The sequence below is a fragment of the Hipposideros armiger genome, unplaced genomic scaffold (genome assembly GCF_001890085.2).
Source record: "Hipposideros armiger isolate ML-2016 unplaced genomic scaffold, ASM189008v1 scaffold_205, whole genome shotgun sequence".
In the NCBI taxonomy this organism is placed as follows: Eukaryota; Metazoa; Chordata; class Mammalia; order Chiroptera; family Hipposideridae; genus Hipposideros; species Hipposideros armiger.
The window spans coordinates 2,406,111-2,427,836 of record NW_017731555.1 but is presented as its reverse complement, the minus strand read 5'-3'; the positions used below and the strand labels follow the sequence as shown (position 1 = coordinate 2,427,836).

The 21,726-nt window shown below is 42.9% G+C and overlaps 1 protein-coding gene across 9 annotated transcripts in view; it reads left to right on the top strand.

Moving 5' to 3' along the window:
* RAPGEF4 (Rap guanine nucleotide exchange factor 4) overlaps window positions 1–21,726 on the top strand; it is a 298,057-nt gene that overhangs the window by 265,745 nt on the left and 10,586 nt on the right. For all 9 annotated transcript variants that reach the window (XM_019653708.1, XM_019653711.1, XM_019653714.1 and 6 more), the window contains 7 exons: window positions 1,594–1,691; window positions 6,703–6,828; window positions 7,254–7,432; window positions 10,374–10,464; window positions 14,082–14,132; window positions 14,885–14,972; window positions 15,396–15,460. In XM_019653708.1, coding sequence (XP_019509253.1) covers window positions 1,594–1,691; window positions 6,703–6,828; window positions 7,254–7,432; window positions 10,374–10,464; window positions 14,082–14,132; window positions 14,885–14,972; window positions 15,396–15,460 — 698 coding nt within the window. The remainder of the gene's footprint in view (window positions 1–1,593; window positions 1,692–6,702; window positions 6,829–7,253; window positions 7,433–10,373; window positions 10,465–14,081; window positions 14,133–14,884; window positions 14,973–15,395; window positions 15,461–21,726) is intronic.

Sequence of the window (21,726 nt, the reverse complement as noted above, 5' to 3'; positions counted from 1 at the left end):
TCCTGTAGGTACCCACTGTAAAGCAAAAAGAGGTGAAGTGATCTATCCGAGGCAGCTGGAACTGAGAATGCTGGTGTGGATGTCAGCCTGGAGTTCTTTCCATATAAACCCTTAAACAAAAAGCTTAAGGCTTTGGATCTCTGAGAAACATGGACACTAACAGAGCATCTAGCTTGACAAGCCGAAGTCTGAAGTTGGAGGTGGTCATAGGCTAGTTCTCTTCAGCTGATGTTGGTCCCCCTCCTTACCAGATAGAGATTGCAGGAACCCAGCTCATTGAAGAAAATGAGGAGTGTTTTGCCCACTGGATTACCCTATGCTTTCCTGAAATGTCATTTATTCATTCATCGCATATTTGCTGGCCACTTAGTGTGGTTGTGCCAGAAGAGGATGAGTTGGACACAGCCCGTGCCCCCAAGCTGCTCCAAGGCATCTTGGTGAGGAGGAAGACAGTAGATAAACAATTAAAATCCATGCCAGCAAGAGTTTAGGAACCATCAGTACCTGTGGCAGGAAGAGCCAGGAGGAACGAGGCAGTAAGGTTAGTTTAGCCAGTAGTGAATAGATAGCCATTTGAGGAATCTCTCAAGATGGAGTGAGCCATTTCTGCCATGTTTGAAGACAAATGGTTCCACTGATGTAGGATTTTCAAGGGCATGGTGGACTCCCAAGACTTCTCTTTCCATTTCTGTCCCAGCCTCACGAGCCCAGGATATCTGTCTTCGCTAATCCGTGGGGCGCATTCTTCCCATAGCTATCCCAGGTCCCTCCCTCACTTCCTTCAGATCCGAACCCAAATGGCAGCGGCTCCCTGAGGGCCTCCTACCTTTCCTTGATTGTCTTTCTAAAATTGTAACTGCTCCCCCTTAAACAAACTTGCTAGCCTCCTTCCCTGATATATTTCTTTCTCCTCATCTCTTCTCACTGTCTAGTATATTTGTCTTGGTCACTGCACCCCTCACTATGAGGTAAGCTCTTCTTGGACTGGGATTTTTTTTCTGTATCTTTCCCTTCTGTGTCCTCATTGCCTAGAGCAGAGTCCAGCATGTAGTAAATGCTAAATAAATATGTATTGAATGAATTTATTTTTAAAATATAGAAGGCGTAATCTAGGTAATGCAATTGACCTCCAAATTAGGAAATAAGTGAAAAATAATAAATTTTGCAACTAAAGTCATATGGGATCTCAGAAATGTCCTCCCCACCCCCACCCCCACCCCCTAAGTTTTCTAAAAGTGATATTTCCATCTCCAAAGTGCTGGGCAGGATTACCATCTGGAAAGATAACTTGTTATATAAATAGCAACTGTGGGTCTCATATGTAATTACAGTTACAGCACAGCACTGGGTGAATTGACCCTCGGGCATTTCCGGGCCTGTTTGGTGGTCATTTCTGATGGCACCCTGAATATCCTGTGCCAGTGTGAATGCTGTGTCTTTTTTATTCAGCGGGTCCCTTCCGTGCTGTATTTTATGCAGTCGCTCTGCGTGTTCCAGTAATTCACCAAGCTGGCAATTTGTTGGTGTGATTAGGGCAGTGCAGCAAATCTCAGATGCATTTAATAGGCAATCTCCTGCTTTTTATGTTCACAGAAAAGGTGGTGCTCAAACCTAATGATGTCTCAGTATTTACAACGCTCACCATTAACGGACGCCTGTTTGCTTGCCCACGAGAGCAATTCGATTCACTGGTAGGTGTGGATGGCCTCCTCAGAGCAGCGTCTGCAATCAGAAAAACTTGTCTGCAGCTTAATTTTGCAGTCATGTTGAACCCAGTTGCTAAAAAATCTCGAATGCTACTGGGCTTTTTCCTTGCCTGCGGTCTATGAGGTAAGCCTCAGGTGTTCGTTTGAGATGCTCTGAGCTTTAGATTTTCTTCTATGGAATTGGCCAAGTAGCACCACTCCTGGGGCATCATTCAGCATTCAGAACTCTTTGTTGGAATTCACCTCCTTGAAATGTCCTCAATTCAAGTATTAATATTAAAAACCTGACTACTTAGACTGGGATAGAAATAATTTTGGGACAAGATATTCCAATTTATCAGCCACCTGAGAGGGGTGTAGAAATGCGCTGTGGCAAAGCTTCTCCCCAGTCTATGACAAATGCTGTTCCCCAAAAGTGTTCTGTCTTGTGTAGGAAATACTAGGGACCAGCAGTCTTCCCCAAGTCTCCAAAATGCTTGTTCCCAGCCACACAGAGCTCTCTGTGAATAAAGGATTAATCGGCCCATGCTCATTATTGAGTAGCCCACTCTCTTTTATGCAGGTGGTGGGGTTCATTTCTATTTATCCTATAAAAATTAGGCACGGAAGTGAGTATCTATTAACGTATCTTATAAAGCCTGTGGGGCCAGTGCAGAAAGTAGAGAACTTTTTTTTTTCATCTTTGGACACACAGGGCTTCTTCCCTTAGAAAAGTACAACACAGGAGCTGGAGATGAACTGCATTGCATCTTGCGGGGAGAGTTTAACTGCATAAGTGCTGCATGAATATGTTCAAGTTTTATCAAATTAGACGTTTTAGGGAAATCAAGATTCCCCTCCTTGGACTTTCAGACCTTGTTTTAGAATCATCAAAATTCTGATTTTCTGGTTTGGGGAGAGCCATTTTGTGCACCCTAGCACAATGAAGTGGATTTTTGCAATACCTTGAATTCACCTGGAGAGGAACTTAGCAAATGCAGGATCGGTTCTCTTACTACTCCCTCACCCATTATGGCCCACAAGCACCTGCCTTTCCTCCACCATCAGTGCTGTACGATCTAAGTCTGCTCACTGTCCTTTTCATATATTTTTTAGTCATCTACATTCATTGCTTTCTAAAAAAATAACTATTTCCCAGCTTTGAGGGTTTGGGGAAAAAAATAATGTCATAAATGAGTCATGCTGCTCTCTAGTGGAAATGAAAGCCATCAAAAGCCCATTTCATGCAGCCCTATTGAAGGTGCTGTGTGATGTGTTTGTCACATGGTGCCCAGGCCTCTTCTGCCAGCTGGTTCTTGGCCACGGCGTACAATACTGTGGTGTATAGATGGAGAGTGTGGCCTGTCTCCAGCTCCCTGTGGGGCAGACACTAACTTTTTAAGCCTCTGTTTATTTGCACATCATCTTGCAGCCTTACAGCTTCTCCATCCTTGCTAGTATTCCATTTTAAGGCCTGAGCAATTGAAAGGAGTTTACATGAACTCATTTAACTTCTTCCCTATCGGTGCTCTGCTGTTCCCTGGGCTCTGAGTTATGTCGTCATACCAAGGAGGGGTCGAACCACATCTGCCTCACAAAACTGGCTTTCTAAAGATTTCTTTAAGGACCGTCCTTCTAGGAAGAGACGTACGCAGGATGACTGTGCAGTGCAGAATGTTGGTCCATCAGCACCTACTTAGGAAGTGTCTGCTTTGTGCTCACTGCTGTGCTAGCTTCTGTGTGACACTAGACTGGCATCCCTTATGACAGTTATGGTCACGTGAGGGAGAAGAGACTAACACAAGCAGCCTGGGACAGAACAAAGTGTGGTGTTAAATGGTGCTGTTTAGAATTTGTAGTGTCAGCAATTTACCCTCGTTGGTGAAGGGCTGGGACCCTGGAGCTTTAAAATGTTCTTGACATTTGGTTTAGGAATAGATGTTAGTACAGAGCAAATTTCAACATAATCCCATTGTACTGTGATTTGGTTCTGCTTTTATCTGTTCACTGGTTCCTTCAACTTTTAGTTGGTGTCTACTACATCATTCCAGGCACTGTGGGTGGTTCTGGCTCTGGGATGGCCTTGAAGATGAATCCACCATGATCTTTGTGCTTCAAGGAACTCACAGTGTAATGAGGGACACCGGGGTGTGATGAGAATCCAATGCGACAAATGCCATTGCAGAGCTAGGCACAGAGCTGGTGTCACACAGAAGCTAATACTGTGTGTGGGAGCATGAGGAAAGAAGGACGCTGGGGTGGCAGCTTACTTTAACCATCTCTTTGTCCCTGACGTTCAGCACATCCTTTTTATGTCTTAGTTTCCTCATCTGGAAATTGGGAGGCTAACAGTACTATACTCCCAATCACCACCATCCAAGCTTAATAAAGAAATCAGCCCCCACCCCCAAAAAAACAGAGAGCCTGTGGGGATTCTGTGCTTCCATGTAGGCAGCTTTCAGATCTGTCTGTGCAGTGCAGACCCTACATAAACTCTGCTGTGCCTCATCTGTAGGAAGCTTCCACAGGGATATCTGTGAGAAAATGGCCCAAGGAGATGCTTCTTTGGTCAGCATGTACATTTCCCATGTCAGATGGAGGCGCAGCCGTAGCAGCTCGGATTGCCTCTTCGGAGGTTCCTGGAGGAAATGGGTCAGGCTGCCCTTTGCCAAGGAGGGAGGGGGCTCGGTGAGCTCCACCCACACCCAAAAAGCAGAGATTCAGCAGGCTTTCTGTTATTCTCTTAAAAGGGATGCAGGAATGATAGACCAGCAACCACGAGTGAAATCATTTTAACTATTTCTTAATATTGGCATCGTCCCTGTAGCTGTTGGGTTAATTTACCCCCTCTGAAAAACCCTAAGGCCTCAAGGAAAAGAGATAGGCAGCTAGGCAGATGGAGGGGAGAGCACACCCACAGAACAGAGTGGGAGGGCAGATCCACAGAGGGGCACAGGGCTGGTTCACAGTAGCAGCGGCAAGAAGGAAGTGGGAATGTGGAGAGCCAGTCTGATCCAGAAAGGGGTCCTCAGACCTAGCATTTAAAAACTTTCCCAGCTTTTCTATCTAAGACCCATCCTGCTGGTAACCATTCTCCTTATTTGCTTCCATATGCTACTTGCCATCAGCCTCAGGTGGGTCGCCTAAGTTTCAAAACTTTGGCATCATTGTTTTCTTTCCCTGCTTACTGTCCCTGCCTAGAGTGAATCAGAAACAGCGGTATTTAGCTCTTACACCCCGATGTAGTACTGCGCACATGCTCCTGTTCCTTTGCATTGCTGCAGCACATCGAGAAAGGGAACTAATAGGGGGGAGAGGAGAATGGGGACCTTGTCTGTGCGAGGCCCTGTACTTCTGTGCTACACTTAAATTATTACCATCCCATCCTCTTAACAAGCCTAGGCTAGATACTGTGACCCCAACTTACCAAAGCTGGAAACAGACACCTAGGGGAGTAGGGAATCGATCCAAGTCCATACTTAAGAGTGTGGTATAGATTTAGCGTCATTGCTCTCGAAAGCTGTCACTAACCTGGTCTATTACAAAACCACAGCTCCTCATCCGGTACTCAAAGGCTTTTTAAAAGCTGGTCCATTTGGTTCCCCTGAGCTCTCTGTTCCTGCCAAGCAAGCCTCAGACAGCTTTCCCCATTTTCATGCCTCTCTTGCTGTCTTTTAACCTACAACAGATGACCCTGGATGCTGAGGGAAATCCTTGCTGTTCTAAACCACCCAGAGTTTGCCCGCTTCATCAAGTTTATCCAGCTTCTTTCTCCGAGGAACTCTTCAGGCCATACATTCATTCCAAATGCCCACTGACTGCCCAAAAGCCCGTTCATATTCTCACACCTGTTTATCTGTGTGTCTTGGAGTCAGATGTGTGTTGATGCCTCTGTCTGTCCCTTTATACGTGCAGATGAATGCCAGCAGCTGACCTCAGCAGTGTGCAATGTGGTACTTGGTGGTCAGGGCTGACTCCTTTCTTAGACTGCCCACTTTCCAATGCAGGGACCACCTACATTCTGAACGTGTAATTTCTTTAGACTGCAGTGGGCATTTACAGAACCTAACAGTTGAGAGTGATGATTGTAATGATGACGCTAGAACTTGCACAATATTAGTACTTCTAACCTAAATATTGAATATCCAAATAAGATATGCATGATATTAGGGAAATTCTCATTCAATTCATGTGACTTTTATCACTTTGTACATATATTATAGATCAATAGGTATTATCAATATTTTATACATAGGTTTCCAATGTGTGCAAATCATTCATCTTACTAAGGAAAGCACCATAAATCATTTCTCATAAAATGAAAAGAAATCAGTAAGTTGGATGGAAAGTTCTGGCTGAGGGTCTTCCTGAGAGTAGCAGAGTTTGGTTTTCTGATGCCTGGGCCAAAACACCATGACTTTGTAAATATCATTCTTAGCACACTATCTCCCATAGCATGGATGAATTAGGCATCCTATGTAATCTCAGTAGACAGAGCCCTCTGTCACCTAGTAACCCCAGGCAATGTGTTATAAGGTTGCAGCAACTTTACCACAGTCTCCAGCCCCTGCAGTAGTAAGAAGTAATTAGCACTGTGACTCAATGTCCCAAACTGACGCCGGTACCTGCTTGGGAACAGCTTCCCTGGGAAATAAGAGGGAAAAAGTCTCCAGGAACTTCTTCCATCTTTACCAGGGAAAAGGAATTGTTTCCAGAGAATTCCCAGACCCAAGCAGAAGACAACCTCCATAGGTCCCTCTCCTCTGAACCTTATTTGTCACGGTCATGTTTTTCAGTCGGTGGAATTGATTATAGTGACTATGGTGACTATAAAGATGGCACCGAAGCAAGTGAGCATTAAGAGGAAAGGCATCTTTCTCCTCTGGGTAAAATCAAAGTTTCAAGCTATTCCTGAGCCTTTCCAAAATCCTTTCCCCTCAGCAACTCCTTAAAGTGTTCAGCATTAAGTACTTGTCTCTTCTGAGATTCTGATATATTTTTGCATGATTATTCATAGACTCCCTTGCCAGAACAGGAAGGCCCAACTGTTGGAACAGTGGGAACTTTTGAACTGATGAGCTCGAAAGATTTAGCATACCAGATGACAATTTATGATTGGGAACTCTTCAACTGCGTGCATGAGGTAAGCTGCTTGATTGAGAGCATTAGTAGGTACCACAGCAATTCCGGATGGAGCCTGCTTGCATTGCTCAACTGCAAATGTTAATACATGCTGCAATATGGAAGCCACATGATCGTTTTGTTTTTTTAATATTGCATTTATTAATAAAGCCTGTCATAAAGTCTTTGAGTGTTAAAGAAAAATCTTGATGATTTACTGTAAGCTATGTCTTTCTGAGCATATTCAGCCAACGGCACCCAGTTGATCATTAGATATTTAACAAGCCTCATGGAAGCCCTTCACATCCATAGTGTAAGCCAAATCCTGGTCAGCAATTGCGTTCCCATTTGCTGACCCCTGTCAATTTGTCTTGACAAATAAAGAAGCCTCGCTGGTGTTTTGATTGCAAAACAAAGAAGTGAAATTGTTTTCCTTTTCTTTTCTAGCTGGAGCTAATCTATCACACATTTGGAAGGCATAATTTTAAAAAGACCACAGCAAACTTGGATTTGTTCCTGAGGAGATTTAATGAAATTCAGTTTTGGGTTGTCACTGAGATTTGCCTTTGTTCCCAGCCCAGCAAGCGTGTTCAGCTCTTAAAAAAATTTATTAAGATAGCAGCCCAGTAAGTACCATTAGCTTGGGAAGAGAAAAGTGGTTGAGCTGCATTTTCATTTTTTTCTCAGACAACACCTTACAAAGAAAAGCAGGACATTGGATCTTCCTTGTGCACAAGGACTAGCCACCAGGGGTTTAAGAATAACCAAACTGTTGGAAAAGATGCATTATGTCAATTCTTGTCGTATTTGACATCAGTATATAAACTAACATCTTACAGCACTGATTCTGGAGTCAAAATCGTGACCTGTTTTTGCTCTGAACTCCTCAGACTGTGTGCCTCCTTCAGTGTAAAGAGTCCTTCAGCAGAGTTCTTGTTGCAGAAAGTTCTAAGAGGCCCTTCAAGGCCGAAGGCCAACATGACACGTTCTCGCCAGTAGAGGGCAGTGGGCACATGTGTGAGCAACAGCACATCCAACTCCGCCAGAATAAAATCAGTAATATGCGTGAAGGCGAGCTAGCCTGGTACATGAAAATCGTCTCCATAAACATCAGAAAAAGCAAGCATCTTATACATATTCTATTTAACAGCACTTCATGGGAAACAATTTAGTTACTGCAGGGGCCAGTTAGATTTCTCCCTGACATGAATTTAATCTTCTCCTGCTATTTAGATATGCCTGACAACCTCCTGTTTACATCCGTGTTTTTGGTATCACCACACGGCTAAAAATAAGTGGCTAAATGCGGCCCCTGGCTGGGAGACTTCTTTCCTTTCTAAATGCAGGGAGCTCGAGAGCACGGGAAGGTGGGGAACACAAGTGACCTCAGCTCAGCAATTTTTTTGAGCCAAATAGTTCAGCTCACATACAGAGTCTGATTTCCAGACCTAAACAAAGAAGTAAAGGCTGCTTGACATTTTATACCTACCGGCTTGCCAAATGCTTTGCGTTACTCTGCCAAAAATTTGAGGGTTCCACACAGCATCCAAATCCTCTGGATTCAAATGTTGGTATCTCTTAATTTGGAAAAGCTGTCCTTTTGAAGAAAGATTTGGTAAAAGGTTGCTTAAGAATTTCTGGTGCCGAGTATAGCCACGTCCCCTAGGAGGCTGAACAGCCTTGTTGCAAGGAACAAATGCCTTCACATATTTAGAAGGCGGTGATTATGGAAACTGTGACAATATGTGCTTTCCCATTATAAGGAACACATTCTCTCTTCACCTCAGCCTGGCCGTGCCAAGTGCAACAAGGAAACAAGAGAGTCAGTCTGCACACAAACGTGAGAGATCAGAAAACCTCGTGGGTCTAATCCTGTTATTTACGGAGGCAGCATAGGAGAGGCTTTCAAAACCTCTGGAATTTTTAAAAAGTTTTTGCCTTTCTTAATGTCCCTTCTTTCTGATTATGTGAACGAGTCGGTGGATTGGGTTTCAGTATTAATTGGTTTATATTATTTAACCATTGTGAAGCCGTACTGCCCTATGGCGGCCCTGTTTACACAGCCCAGCTGGAGACGATTGCAGGCTTTCATAAACCAAGATCTATAAGAATGAGCTCTAAACCTAGTGGCAGTAGCATGTTTTGTGTGGTATTTTCAGAGAAAATGCATATTCTTTTTAAGCTCTTTGACTTGCCCAGAACTTTGTGAAGGTAGGTGGAGGTCCAAACGTTATCGTCCCCTTTTACAGATGAAGACACTTGAGGCACAGAGAAATTTCGTGATTTATTTAGGGTGATAGAGTTAGATGCTAACGGTGACCAGAGCAGTGACCACAAAGGCAGGTCTGCAGTCCTGCATGTTTCCTTTGAGATCACAGAGACAGGACAAAGGCAAACACAGGTACATGATCATACCCACTGCCTTCAGCCCCCGGGCTCTGAAATTGCTGTGAGCCACTGTCCTTACACAGCAGAGGCCTCGCTTGCTTTCTCACGGGTGGGATCAGATACACTATAGCTTCCCTGAAATCTGTTTTCCCATTTCCACACAGACTATTTAAGAACCACTCATTGCTACCTCTGCAAGGAAAACAGAGGCAGCAAATGCAATAATTTAATTAGCTTTTTACAAAAATGTTAATCCAAGTGGGATTTAATTATAATATAGTCAACTTAGATAACCACATTGATTTGGGGTAAAGGATTTGCACTTATTGCAAAATGAATTCTTTCCCTTTTCGAAGAGCTGGAATAAAGTTGGGGTCTCTTCTCTCTCTTTCTCTCCCTCCCCCTTTCTCTCCCTCCCTCCCTGCTTCCCTCCCTTTTCCTTTTAAGTTAATCCAAGTACCTGGGCTAAATATTGCCATTCTAATAAGAATCTTTGGACTTGTTCCACGGTATTCCCAAATATATATTTATAAAGGTTAACAGTGACATAAGTACAGATTCAAAATGATCAGTTTCAAACACATCAGTGAAACACAGAGAAGATAAGGGTTTTTGTGGGGGATTTTTTTATCAGTTGCTTAGATTATTTTTTCTCAGCTTTAAAACTCCTTGAGCCCATAGGGATTGTGACCTGTAAATTGTTATTTCTCAACAGATTAGAAGCATTTGCATGGCAGGTAGAAGTCCTGGTGGCTGCAGCAGTGTGATTTTCGTAGTTCCCTTTCAAGCTGCTAGAGGAGGTGCTCAGCTTCAGACTAAAAATCTGCACGTCTTCAAGGACATTTTGCCTTCTCTCTTCCCTTCCCATGAGATGTTTCCCTCCAGGCCCAAGCTTTGGGGGTCATAAAAACAATCCCTAGGGTGGATGCCTTTAAATTCCTTCTCAAAACCTGGACTTAGCTGGCCAAAACCATCACCTTTCTCAAAGTACAGTGAGAAATCAAACAGCAGAACGTGGTCACCCAAGTGGAACTTACACAGTGCATTAAATCTGTCATTGCCTGTTCCTATAAAGGAGCCCTGATGAATACTAATGACTATCAGAAAGTAGAACTCGAATGTTTTTTAATCTCCCTCAAAAGTGGTGTTTTACTCAAACATGTGCCTCTTGTGTTTCAGCTGTAAGGAGTACAAAAATCTGAATTCCTTCTTTGCCATCGTCATGGGACTAAGTAATGTTGCTGTGAGCCGCTTGGCACTAACGTGGGAGGTAAGCTTCAGCAGAGATCCCGCTGTGACTTTCGCCTTAAGAAGAAAAACACAGGTTCACCAGTGAGCTTTCTGTATAGAAATATCACTCACAGTTGTGTAACAATGGAAAAGGTGGGACACCTTGAGGGAGGTGACCTGTCCCCTTTTTCTAGTTGCCTCAGAGTGTGCATTTAAAGAGGCATTGTCATTTTGTTATATGGGGGGGCAGGAGGGGGTCTCAGCGTCTTGGCCTATGCAATGTAAATAATAACAAGCCTAGTTCCTAGGTGTACCCCGGGGTCAACAACATTGCTTAGGTGACTTCAAAGGTTTTGCTCATTGATTCTATTGTTCTCTGGAATATCTGCTTATTGCTTTTGCAATAAGCTTTATCTATAATATATAAAGAAAGGACAACAGATTCATTTTTATCCAAGTAGTCATGTTGCTCCTGGGAGAATTAGCCAGCAGGACAACTGTTTGGCCCAGCAGAGTACTAAGTATCTTCACCTCCTGGCAGACCTCTCTGTGTAACATGGAGGAACAGCAGTTGGCTAGTATTCCATTTAGGACAAAAGTTATGCAGGTGTCTTGTGAATTTCTGCAACAAATATGATTAATAGTTTGTTCATAGTTGGTCATTCGTGCTAGAGAACATCTTCATTTTTCATTAGCTAAGTACTAAAAATGTGCCTAGCCCCTTACATGTGGGATACAGTAAAAAAAAATACTAACCTCTAATAGAACGTACACACAAAAATAGACTCTTACTAAAAATAAAAAAGTATGTGTAAGTGGAACACAAAAAGAGGGCAAGAAGTAGATAACAGAGACTTAACTCTCAGTGGTGCTCCGAGGCAGCTGTTTGCATCTCCAAGTGTTTTCCCTTTAACCTTTCCTTCCCCACACTTCCCTGCAGAAACTGCTTTCTTCAACGGAAACATTGTTTATAGGGCAGGTCCTCACAAATCCTTCTGTCTTGGTTTTTCTCTTAAAATTCTAGGCAGATGCAGCACACAGCCGCTCATCCCCTGAATATAGGAATGAGGGAAGTGGGGAGGCCCGCGTGCCACGCAGCTGTATCGTCTTCCCACCTACCGAAAGGACACAGTTAGTGCTGCCAGTAAATCTGAGCACTGGAGCCCTAGTTCAGGCTCACCTGTCTTGTAGCCCACAGCTCTTGGAATCTCTGGAGACCTAGGGTTTCCTCTCAGATAGTCTGTTTCCAGCTCCTGATTCCAACTCCTGATCCCCGCCCCCGCCCCCGCCCCAGAGTCTAAATGAGTTGGCTGAGACCATCAAAGAAGCATAAAGCCTCATGGGGGCCCGGGAAGGCCCAGTGTAGGCACCACATGACAGCAGCCAAAAATTAAGGCTCTAGCATGTGGGAAACACTATTAGAGTCCCCTTTCAGGGTCTAAAGAGAAACATGGAGGCTGCGTGGGGGTGGGGTACAGTCAGCAAAGGAAGAGAGGTCACTGGCCAATCCTTCAGCCTCACGTGGAATAGGAAAGCATCTGTCATTCTCTGAGCTTCCGTTTACACCATTGCATGTTGCCTATAAAAGATTAACCTTGCATAATTTGTAAGCCTGCATTTTTAAAGGTGAAATGTAATTATGTCATTCAGTAGGTATAACTTTCATTCATAAGAGCTTAGATTTGGGCTTATCTTACCTGTATTTGCTGAGTACCTCCCAAGGGCTTCCCGTACAACTCCAGTGAGAACCATGATGGCTGCATGAGCCGTGTGGGAAATAATGCGTAGCCTCCAGGAACTATAGAACCATGTGAAACTGTCCATGAAAAAAAAAACCCAACCAAAAAAAATAAATAAAATAAAATAAAGTTAAACCACATGTCAAAGAAAATGGACCAAAATAGAAGGGAAAGATCAATCTGAGATAAAGCAAATGGCAATGTAGCCTGGCTCAGTTTCTTGGCCCCAGCAGTGTTGACATTTTGGACAGGATAATTCTTTGTTGGGGGGGCTGTCCTGTGCATTATAGGATACTTAGCAGCATCCCTGGGCTCTACCTACTGTGTACCAGCAGCACCTGTCACCTCATGCCACTCCAGATGTGACAACAAAAAATGTCTGCAGATATTATCAAACGTCCCCTGGGGGGGTGGGTACAAATTTGCCCCCATTTGAAAACCACTGCCCTGGAAGCATGGGGTGTGGACAGATAATAGTATTAGGACCCACAAAAAAAATTTTTTTATTTAAATAGGTCCTCCTGCCTTTGACCCAAAAGCCAGCGAAGTCAAGAAAGAGAACTAGTATAACAGATCTAACCAAAAATGTAATTCATTCCTAATTTTCGAAATAGTCTGTGTTCATGGAAAAATTATCGCCTATCATGGTGATTTGGATACTCCATGTGGGATTAGATCCTCGCATCTCTTGATGCCTATACCAGCTTTCACCCCTTTAAACATTTCCTTCAAACAAGGATACTGGGTTTCCCTGAATCCTACCTTGAAAATAGGTGCTAGGAAAATAAGTTATTTTACAGTGTTGACTTAGGAATATTTAAACTGATTCAGATATGAGGGGAAAAGAAGAGAGGAGCTTTTTTGTGGGTGGCAGAGGCCTCATTGATGAATCAGTTATTGACATGACTTCATTGTGCGAAGCCGAGCTGAACTGGGAATCCCTGAGGCCCGGGACTCGGCTAGTGCTTCCACCGTCTCAGGATGGGAACGCTATCACGCTGTTCTGTCTTGAAGTGGCCCAGTCAGAAGAGAGAGAAGTTCAGCATTACCAAAAGCTTAGGACCTAAGCAAAGTGTGATTGAAAGATGTTTAAGTGTTGACCTACTGGTATAGACACATGGGAACAGTTAGTGGTGTCGAATCGTGTGCCAAAATATAAACATGAGAAATTACGAAATTGATGGAATTATTGATTTTTGTTTCCTAGCAGGGCAGAGAAATCATGTGGGAGAAAAGCTCGTGTAGAAAAGCACAGAGCATGTAAGGAGAGGCAGTAGAAAAGGAGGCAGGTGATGTGAGTTACAGAGACTGTGACCGTCATCAGCTGTGTGATTTTGGGCATGGCACGTAAGCTGTGAGACTTAATTTTTCCCATCTATGAAACGCAAGTTTAATCCAGTCAAATAAATATTTACTGAGCACCTACTATGTACCTGACACTCTTTTCGGTACTAAGGATAAAGCAATAAACAAAACTGATACAAATCCCTTTTCTCATGTAGCTTGCATTGTGAGGGAGAAGCAGGGTTGAAATAGGAAATTTCTAAAACTTAATCCTAATATTCTCTGATCTAAATTCCCAATTGTGGGAATCGGACAGTTAAAGGTGTTTCCAAAATATTTGTAATCTGGCAATGTAGTCTTCTTATGAATAATTCATTTTAGAAAACATTGTAAAAGCAGTAAGACTAAAGCATCCATAGTTACTTTTGGTTCAACTAGGTTAAGACTTCTACAAGGTGAGTTCTCTATATCCCAAAGATTGTCCGCAAATGACAAGACACATTAGTCTGTCCTGCCCTAGAGACGTTTGATTAAAAGCCAAAAGAAATACACTTCCCCTAGAAATGGTAACACATAATACCCGTCTAGATATTGAATCTGACATACGAGTGTGGCATTTTCATTTCATTAACAGAAACTGCCAAGCAAGTTCAAGAAGTTCTATGCGGAGTTTGAAAGTTTAATGGTAAGTGACAGTGGCTATTTTATTCTGTTCACTGTCCACACTAATCCAATTTCTGATGCGCTGAATTGAAGTTCTCATTTCAGAAATTTTATCTGTCCTTGTATGACTTTAAGAAGTTTATGATCCCGTTTTAGTGCTGCTAAAACAAGCATGTCTGACTAATGAATGGCACCCTCAGGAACTAACTTAAAGAGGACTTATGCCCCACATAAGGTCAATTTGTGTAACTAAAAAAAGCAGTGTAATGGAATCTTTGCCATCTAGCATGGGTTGGGTATGGGTTGGGAGCTGCGTTTTTCTTGGCTTGCCAAAATTATTTTTCCCCACTGGCTGGGAGGTGTTCACAGACAGGAAGGAATGATTGGGACTTCTCGGGAGTGATGGGATGGTTTCCGATAGGGCAAGTTGAGACTGGCTGTGTGAAGCGGAGAAGAGGGTGATGCAGCTCTCGTGGTTACTGTTTGTTTTGCACCTTTCATATTTGCCGTCAAAGGAACCTCACCCCTTGATCTCTATTTGTAAACCTCCCTTTCAAACAAGAAAGGAAAACAAAAAGTGAATTATTTCCATGTTATGCATGAAGTTGTTTTAAAACACATACCAATTTGTTTAACGAAGTCCTACCTTTGTTTTGTAGCTACACTTGATTCCAAGCAACCTGGTGGTGGCGTGACAGGGCTGGGTGTGTTAGGAGGTCGAGGGGGTGGTGTGTGTGTCATTAATGGTTAATTGTCCTCTCTGTTTCTCTGAAGGATCCTTCAAGAAACCACAGAGCCTACAGGCTGACAGTAGCTAAGTTGGAGCCTCCTCTCATCCCCTTTATGCCTTTGCTCATTAAAGGTAATTCTAAGGAAATGCACAGGTCATGCCAGTGATGAATGTGTGTGTGTGGGGGGGGGGAAGAGATGAACAAAGAGCCTAATCAGATCGGGCTCTTTGGGAAGAGTGAACTCATCCTTCCAACACTCTCCATCACCTCCTCTCAGACCTGACTTCTTAGAGGGCTGGGAAGATTATTGGAGGAGCAGGAATCCATCATTTGGGAGGCTTGATAGTGAAACAGAGAGTTCGTTGGGAAATTGTACTAGTCTCAGGTAAAGTGCCTTAGAAAGTTAAACCCCTAACATAAAAGGAACGATTATCAGCTTTTTTTCAACTGCAGTGTTATGCAAATTCTCCATCATAATCTAATGGTGCTATTGTGATTTCTTAGTAGGACATATTTCTATTAGTGATTAGAACGTGACTTTTATTTTTTTGCAGATATGACATTTACTCATGAGGGCAACAAGACGTTCATTGACAATCTAGTAAACTTTGAAAAAATGGTAAGTACAGTATTATAACCTTAACCGTTGTGTTATTTTTTTAAAATAAAATTTGCATGTGTACTAATAAAGGAAATAATTTCCATATGTGCTGCCATGTTAAAAAGGTAGTTCCACATAAAGGAGTTTTGGAATATTTGGTTCAAATTGGCTACCTATTTTAGTCTGTCAGTTCTCTTTTGTGAGGTTGAATAGTATTTGTGCTGCAGCTCACAGCAGCAGCTAGCTTTTATGCTCTGTGCTTCGTCCTTGGCTGCCTGTTGCTAAAATGCGCGAACGCTCCCGAGCGACATCCATGTTGTTGTTTTGTTGTAAGGTTTGTGGCGCTAGACTGCCCCAGGATGCCTTTGAAATGTTTGTCTGCTGAGCCTGATTTCAGCGCATGTAGGTAAAAAGCAACTCAGTAGCTGATCTTTATTATTGCGTATTAATCTAAATGTGTATTGTTTATTCCACTAAAGTTCGCCCAAGTTCAGAGAGGGAAGTTGAAACAAGATTTTTTTTAAGTAGCAGATGTGGAACTGGCACATATTCATAAATTTCCAGTGGTTTCCCCTGAACCCCCTCTCCCTCCAAAAAAAAGCTGTGTTATCTGGCATTAGTTACTCTGCATTTATTTTCTTATCTTCTGTGAAGCAATAAAGCAGGTTCTGCCAAAACCTTTCTTTAGCTACATAGTGCGTGTTAATGGAATGCTCCATTGTCTTCTGAATCATTTGGCTGCAGCGTGGATGGATGGGGTGTCACAGTGTCATCTCTGTGAGTGAGCATCTGCCCGGGACGATGGTTTATGGTGGTAACTGTGGCACTTGCAGGAGAAGCTCAGGACTGAGAGTTCAGTAGACCTGAGGTCAGTTCCCAGCGTGATCACTTTGCAGGTCCCCTGACTTCTCTGCAGGTCAGTTTCCCCTACAGAAAGTGGGGATCATGCCTGCTCCACCCATTTCTGGAGATTATTGGTGGGTCCAGAGTGTATAAGTATCCCTTTAAGCCATACAAGCCATATAGTGCTATATAAGTCTTATCAGAAAACTGTTCTTCTATTTGTATCTTGAAACCCAGATAGTACATATGACTTCAGGAGAACTCGAAACATTCAGCAATCATCGTATAAGGCTCACACCATTTAAGTTTGGGAATGAGCTATGGCAAAGCCCAGCCTGATAAAGAATTGTAGCAGTTGCTGGGCATTAGGTTCCCACGTCTTAAGCGTCTTAAGAAATAGCACATGTGGGCCAGCCGAGTGGTGCGGTGGTTAAGAGCTGGCTTCGGACGCCAGAAGGCGCCTGTTCGGATCCCACATATGAGGGCCAGTGACACTGCCCTCTACAGCTAAGAGGCTGAACAACAGTTCAACCTGGAGCTGGGCTGCCGTGAGTCGCCAGCGACAGTGTAGGCTGCAGCCCTGCTGCAGTTGGTTGTCATGGGCTACCGTGTGTAGCCAGCAGCCAGCGTGAGTAGCCAGCAGCCGCAGTGAGCGGCCGTCCAGAAGCCGGCGACTGATCTGCCTCACCCAGGAAGAGCGCAATGATGGTGCCAACTTGGGCCAGTGAAGCAACATCCTCCACAACTAGACTGAAGAACAAAAGGACAGCAACTTGTCTGTTCCCCTTCCCCCAGTTCCCCAGCACTGTTCCAATTCCTCAATAAAAGAAATTTTAAAAAAATAGCACATGAGTCCGCACTCCTCAAAGACACTCTAAACTAGAGGGCAAATAGTAGCTGCCCCAACACCAAGGGCAGGGTAGGAACACATCTAGTAGCATGTAGGTTTAATAATTCTTTGACAAAGTAAAAAACATTCTTGGCTCACTTATTAGTATGGAGAAGTAAACACATTTCCCTGATTTCTCAAAAGAAAACTTGTTTTCCAAAAATGAAAAATTTAGCAAATGGGCAGAGAACCTTCTGGATCACTTATGCAGAAATGCAGACTGAGGGTGGCTAAGCCAACCATTTGACTATAAAATAAACATGTACACAGACACATCAAAGTCAGGTTTTCCTAAGGAGTTGACTGAGCTTTAGAACTTTTGATCATTAAACTAAACAGAACAAACAAGAACCGCAAAAATATCCATTGAGGAGGATGAAAGTTATTTCATCTGGGTTTTTAGATCTTCGTGTCACACCCATAACCTGCAAAGGAAAAGTCAAGATTTTATTCAGTGGACATTAAGAGGGCTCCCCTTCCCCATTTCTGCATTTTGTTGCCCACAGCAGTAGATTCTTATATGTCTGGCAGTGAGGACAGAGGCCCTTCACATGCTGCTCTCAGACAGAGTCCACTTTTTGCTTAAAAGCTACTGGAATGGCTAAGATAGCAGTTCAGCTGAGATAACAGAAACCCAAATTAACGGTGGGTTAAGCAAGATAAATATATTTCTATCTCACTTAGAGGTCCAAGCGCGTATGGTAGCTCTGATCCAGGAAGTGGTCAAAAGCTCCAGGCTTCTCTTACCATTTCACCATCCACATGCTCCAACATGGTGGACCACCAGGACCCTATTCCAGCCAGAGGGAAGGGAAAAGGGAAAAGGCGAAGACATTCTTCTTCCCTGTAAGGATATGACCTGAGGTTGCACTTATACCACTTGGCTGACATTTTATTGGTCAGAAATGTAGTCATATAAAAGAAGAATTAGAATATGTAGCCTTTATATTGGGTATCCATGTGCCCCATTGAAAATTAGGAGGTTCTATTACTATGAAAGAGAAGGGGAGAAAGGATACTAAAAGAGTACTGTTCTCTCCTCCAACTACTATAAATTTTATTTTATTTGATGAATCAACCATGCCATGCAAAAGATTAATTTTGCAATTGCCCTTCCATGAGTTAGATGTTAATGGAAACTGAAATAGAATTTTAAAACAATTTGGTTATGTTTTTTAAACGTGGCTTTGACCAACCTGGCACGTGTTGTCAACTTTCCAACCCTTTCTCCCCATAAACTAGCCCACCCTGCCCGCATACCACCACCACTACCACTTACAACTCCCACTAGTGGCTGCTGTTCTTACTGCGTGTCCTTGGGAAGGATGCATCTCCCTTTTCGGGTTCATGTCCATGCTCCTTCCCAGTCAATCACTGGCAAGGCCCAGGTGATGAGCAGAGCTGGCAGCCTTTGTGGGGCTGATAGGCTGTATCCCCAGAGGGAGTCCTGGCCAGGGGCAAAAGTCACCAGGGTAGCCAGGAACACAGATGCCTTTTCTTGGTGGCAGCATTGCACAGTCAGAGCAAACTACCCTGCCAACCCTAAGTATTTTTATTTTGAACCTCTTCACCCTTGAGGTATGAAATGAGGATTAGAGAATTTGTTGCATATTGGTTTTCAGGATTTATGAGTATGAACAAAAGAGAATTCACACTCTGATCCTTATGCAAAAAAAAAAAGGCAGACATTCTTTCATTTGGGGGGAACATAAAGGAGTATTCAAAAAAATGTTTGAATAAAGCCCTTTGTAGTTTTCTATGGCATACATGAATATTTATAACATTTAGGAGGTAGACTAGCAATGGATTAGAGGATAATATGCTGGCCGACTGCCACTATCCCAGGCTGCATAAAGCATGCTGAAAGCCACAGTTGCTACTGTATTAGGAGGTTGGTTCTATTTCAGACATACCCATATTTAGGTGTATTTGTTTATGAATATTATTTTAAGGTAGTCATTTTATTTGGAATGAGAAGCATGGTGCAAACTTCTGTACTTCTGGAAACATTAACAGACGCTAATTCATTAAGAAAGAGAAATGTTTTGAATCATTTTATTTTTATATTGTGGAGGAAGAGAAAAATTCCCTTCCCCTCTTGATTCTTATGGCTGGTGGAATAATTAAAATGACATAATCTTAACAGGAGAAAATCAAATTTAATATGTATGTACGGGGAATTCACATAAGCATGACAAATTCCAAAGACAGTAAAGCATTAGGAGGTATAGATGTCATTCTGGACTAAGGAGAAGGAGGTAGGGACTTCAGAGAGAAGTAAAGCAATTCGTGGGGAGATGAAAAGAGTTCATGTTTAGTAAACAAATGTTTGCTGGGACATCTAGAGACAGTGGGACACCAAGAGGTCTTCGATCAAACGGGCTTTGCTAGGTTTCTCCCTGTCTATCACACCTACTTCAGTTCAAACTGTACAGTTGACCCTTGAACAGCATGGGTTTGAACTGCATGCACCCACTTATATGCGGGTTTTTTCAAAAAACAGCCAACCCCCCATATCTCCGGATTTCTATCAATGGATTCAACCAACCACAGTTGAAACAGTATTTTTGATCCATGGTTGAGAATCTGTGGATGCAGAGGGTCAACTGTATGCATTGTTCTACACTATTTTATAGAAGGGACTTGAGCATCCATGGATTTTGTTTATCTGTGGGGACCCTGGATCCAATCCCTTATGGATACTGAGAACCAACTGCAGTTAACTTTTGGTGGGGGAGGGTCTAAAATTATATGCAGATATTCGACTGCAAGGAGTTAGCAGCCCTAACCCCCATTTTTAAGGGTCAACTGTGGTTATCCATGGTAATAGCTCCTTCCTGTAACAAGCTTTCTACCTTAAATTCTTTTAGGCAGTTATGGGGACAGTCAAAGTTTCTTCCTAAGCCTTCTGGACCTTAACCATAACCAGCTTAAAATAACCAATGTCCCAAAGAATCATATATTGGGGTTACAAACTCTGTTCCCCTTCAGTACACCTAATCATGCAATTGCATAATTAGCAACAATATGTTTTCTGTCACCAATAACACTATTACAAGTTCATGGAGAGAGCATTGGACTTATATCAAGCTATAGAAAAAAGAATCTCCAAATAAAAATCTAAATGTTGAAATCCATCTAATTCCCAGACCTTTCCAACACAATAGAAATCTGCAAGAGGACTTTGAAAGTTTACTTCTTCATATAGAACTCATGGACTGGGCTGAATGCAGATTTCTCAAAGGGTATGTTTCAAAGCAATACAATATGTGTAAAGTGTCCAGGCAAAGAATTTTGCCAGGAAGTATAAAGAAAACCCCAAAGGAGTCCTCGGCCTTCAGGAGATTATATGCAGCTGAGAAGATAGAACGTAAAGATGTGAAATACTAAAAATCAACAAAAGATATAAAAATTTGTTCACAACAATAAAAAAGATGTCAAAAAGCAAAATGCAAAGAGAGCTCATTTCATACAGAGGAAAATACAACTGTGTTAAATACAACAACATAATATAATCAAATCCAGACCTGTAATCTGAGCACCTATCCACCCTCATCACCTACTTCATCTTCTCTGTACTCAGTTCAACTTGGCAATACCAACCTTCTTTTGTTTCCTTCCCGCCTCAGGGCCTTTGCACTAGCCATTACCTTTTCCTGGAACTGTCTTCCCCTAGTCTTCACCTGTCTGGCTCCTTTTCATCATTCAGATCTCCACTCATGTGTCCCCTCCTCCAAGCGGTCTTCCCTGACCACCCTTCAAACATCCCTCTACCCTCAACACCCAGCACGCTCAGACAGATAACCTTGCCCTGATAGCTGGTTTCACAATCAGAGATGATCTTCTTTGCTTGCCTCTTAATTGTCTACCTTCCCCACTAGAATGTCAATGTCCTAGACCAGGTATCTTATCAGTTTTGTTCCCTGATATTTCTCCAGCACCCAAAAAGGTGTCTGGCACATCATAAATATGCAAGAAATATTTGTTGAATAAAAGAATAACCCAATCACATTCCAGTGTTGAACTTAGTGAGATAGGACAGTGCACTAAAGCATTTTTTAGAGGATTCTATATAACAAAGATTTAATCCAAAACTATTTTCTAGTTTATTAGAAAATTTGATTGAGCTGAATGTCCTAAGCATTGCACTACTGATGCTTTATGCAAGATGTCTCCCGTAACCATCTGTTCCTAACTGGACGTTTTGTCTCCCCTCCACCCCGAGGTGCTAACAGTGTCCATCCTACAGTGTCCTTCCCTAGATGGACATGCACAATACTCTTCCTATGCCTGGAAAGGCACCCGAGCTGCCACATCCCGTGGTCATATGTATGATATACCATCATACGTGTTACACATTTGTATCTGTGTGTCACACACCTCTTGGATATCAAAAACCCATGACCAGGGCCGGCTGAGTGGCGCAATGGTTAAGAACTGGCTTGGGATGCCAGAGGGCCCCGGTTCGGATCCCACATGAGGGCCAGTGACACTGCCCTCCACAGCTAAGATGCTGAACAACAGCTCAACCTGGAGCTGGGCTGCCATGAGT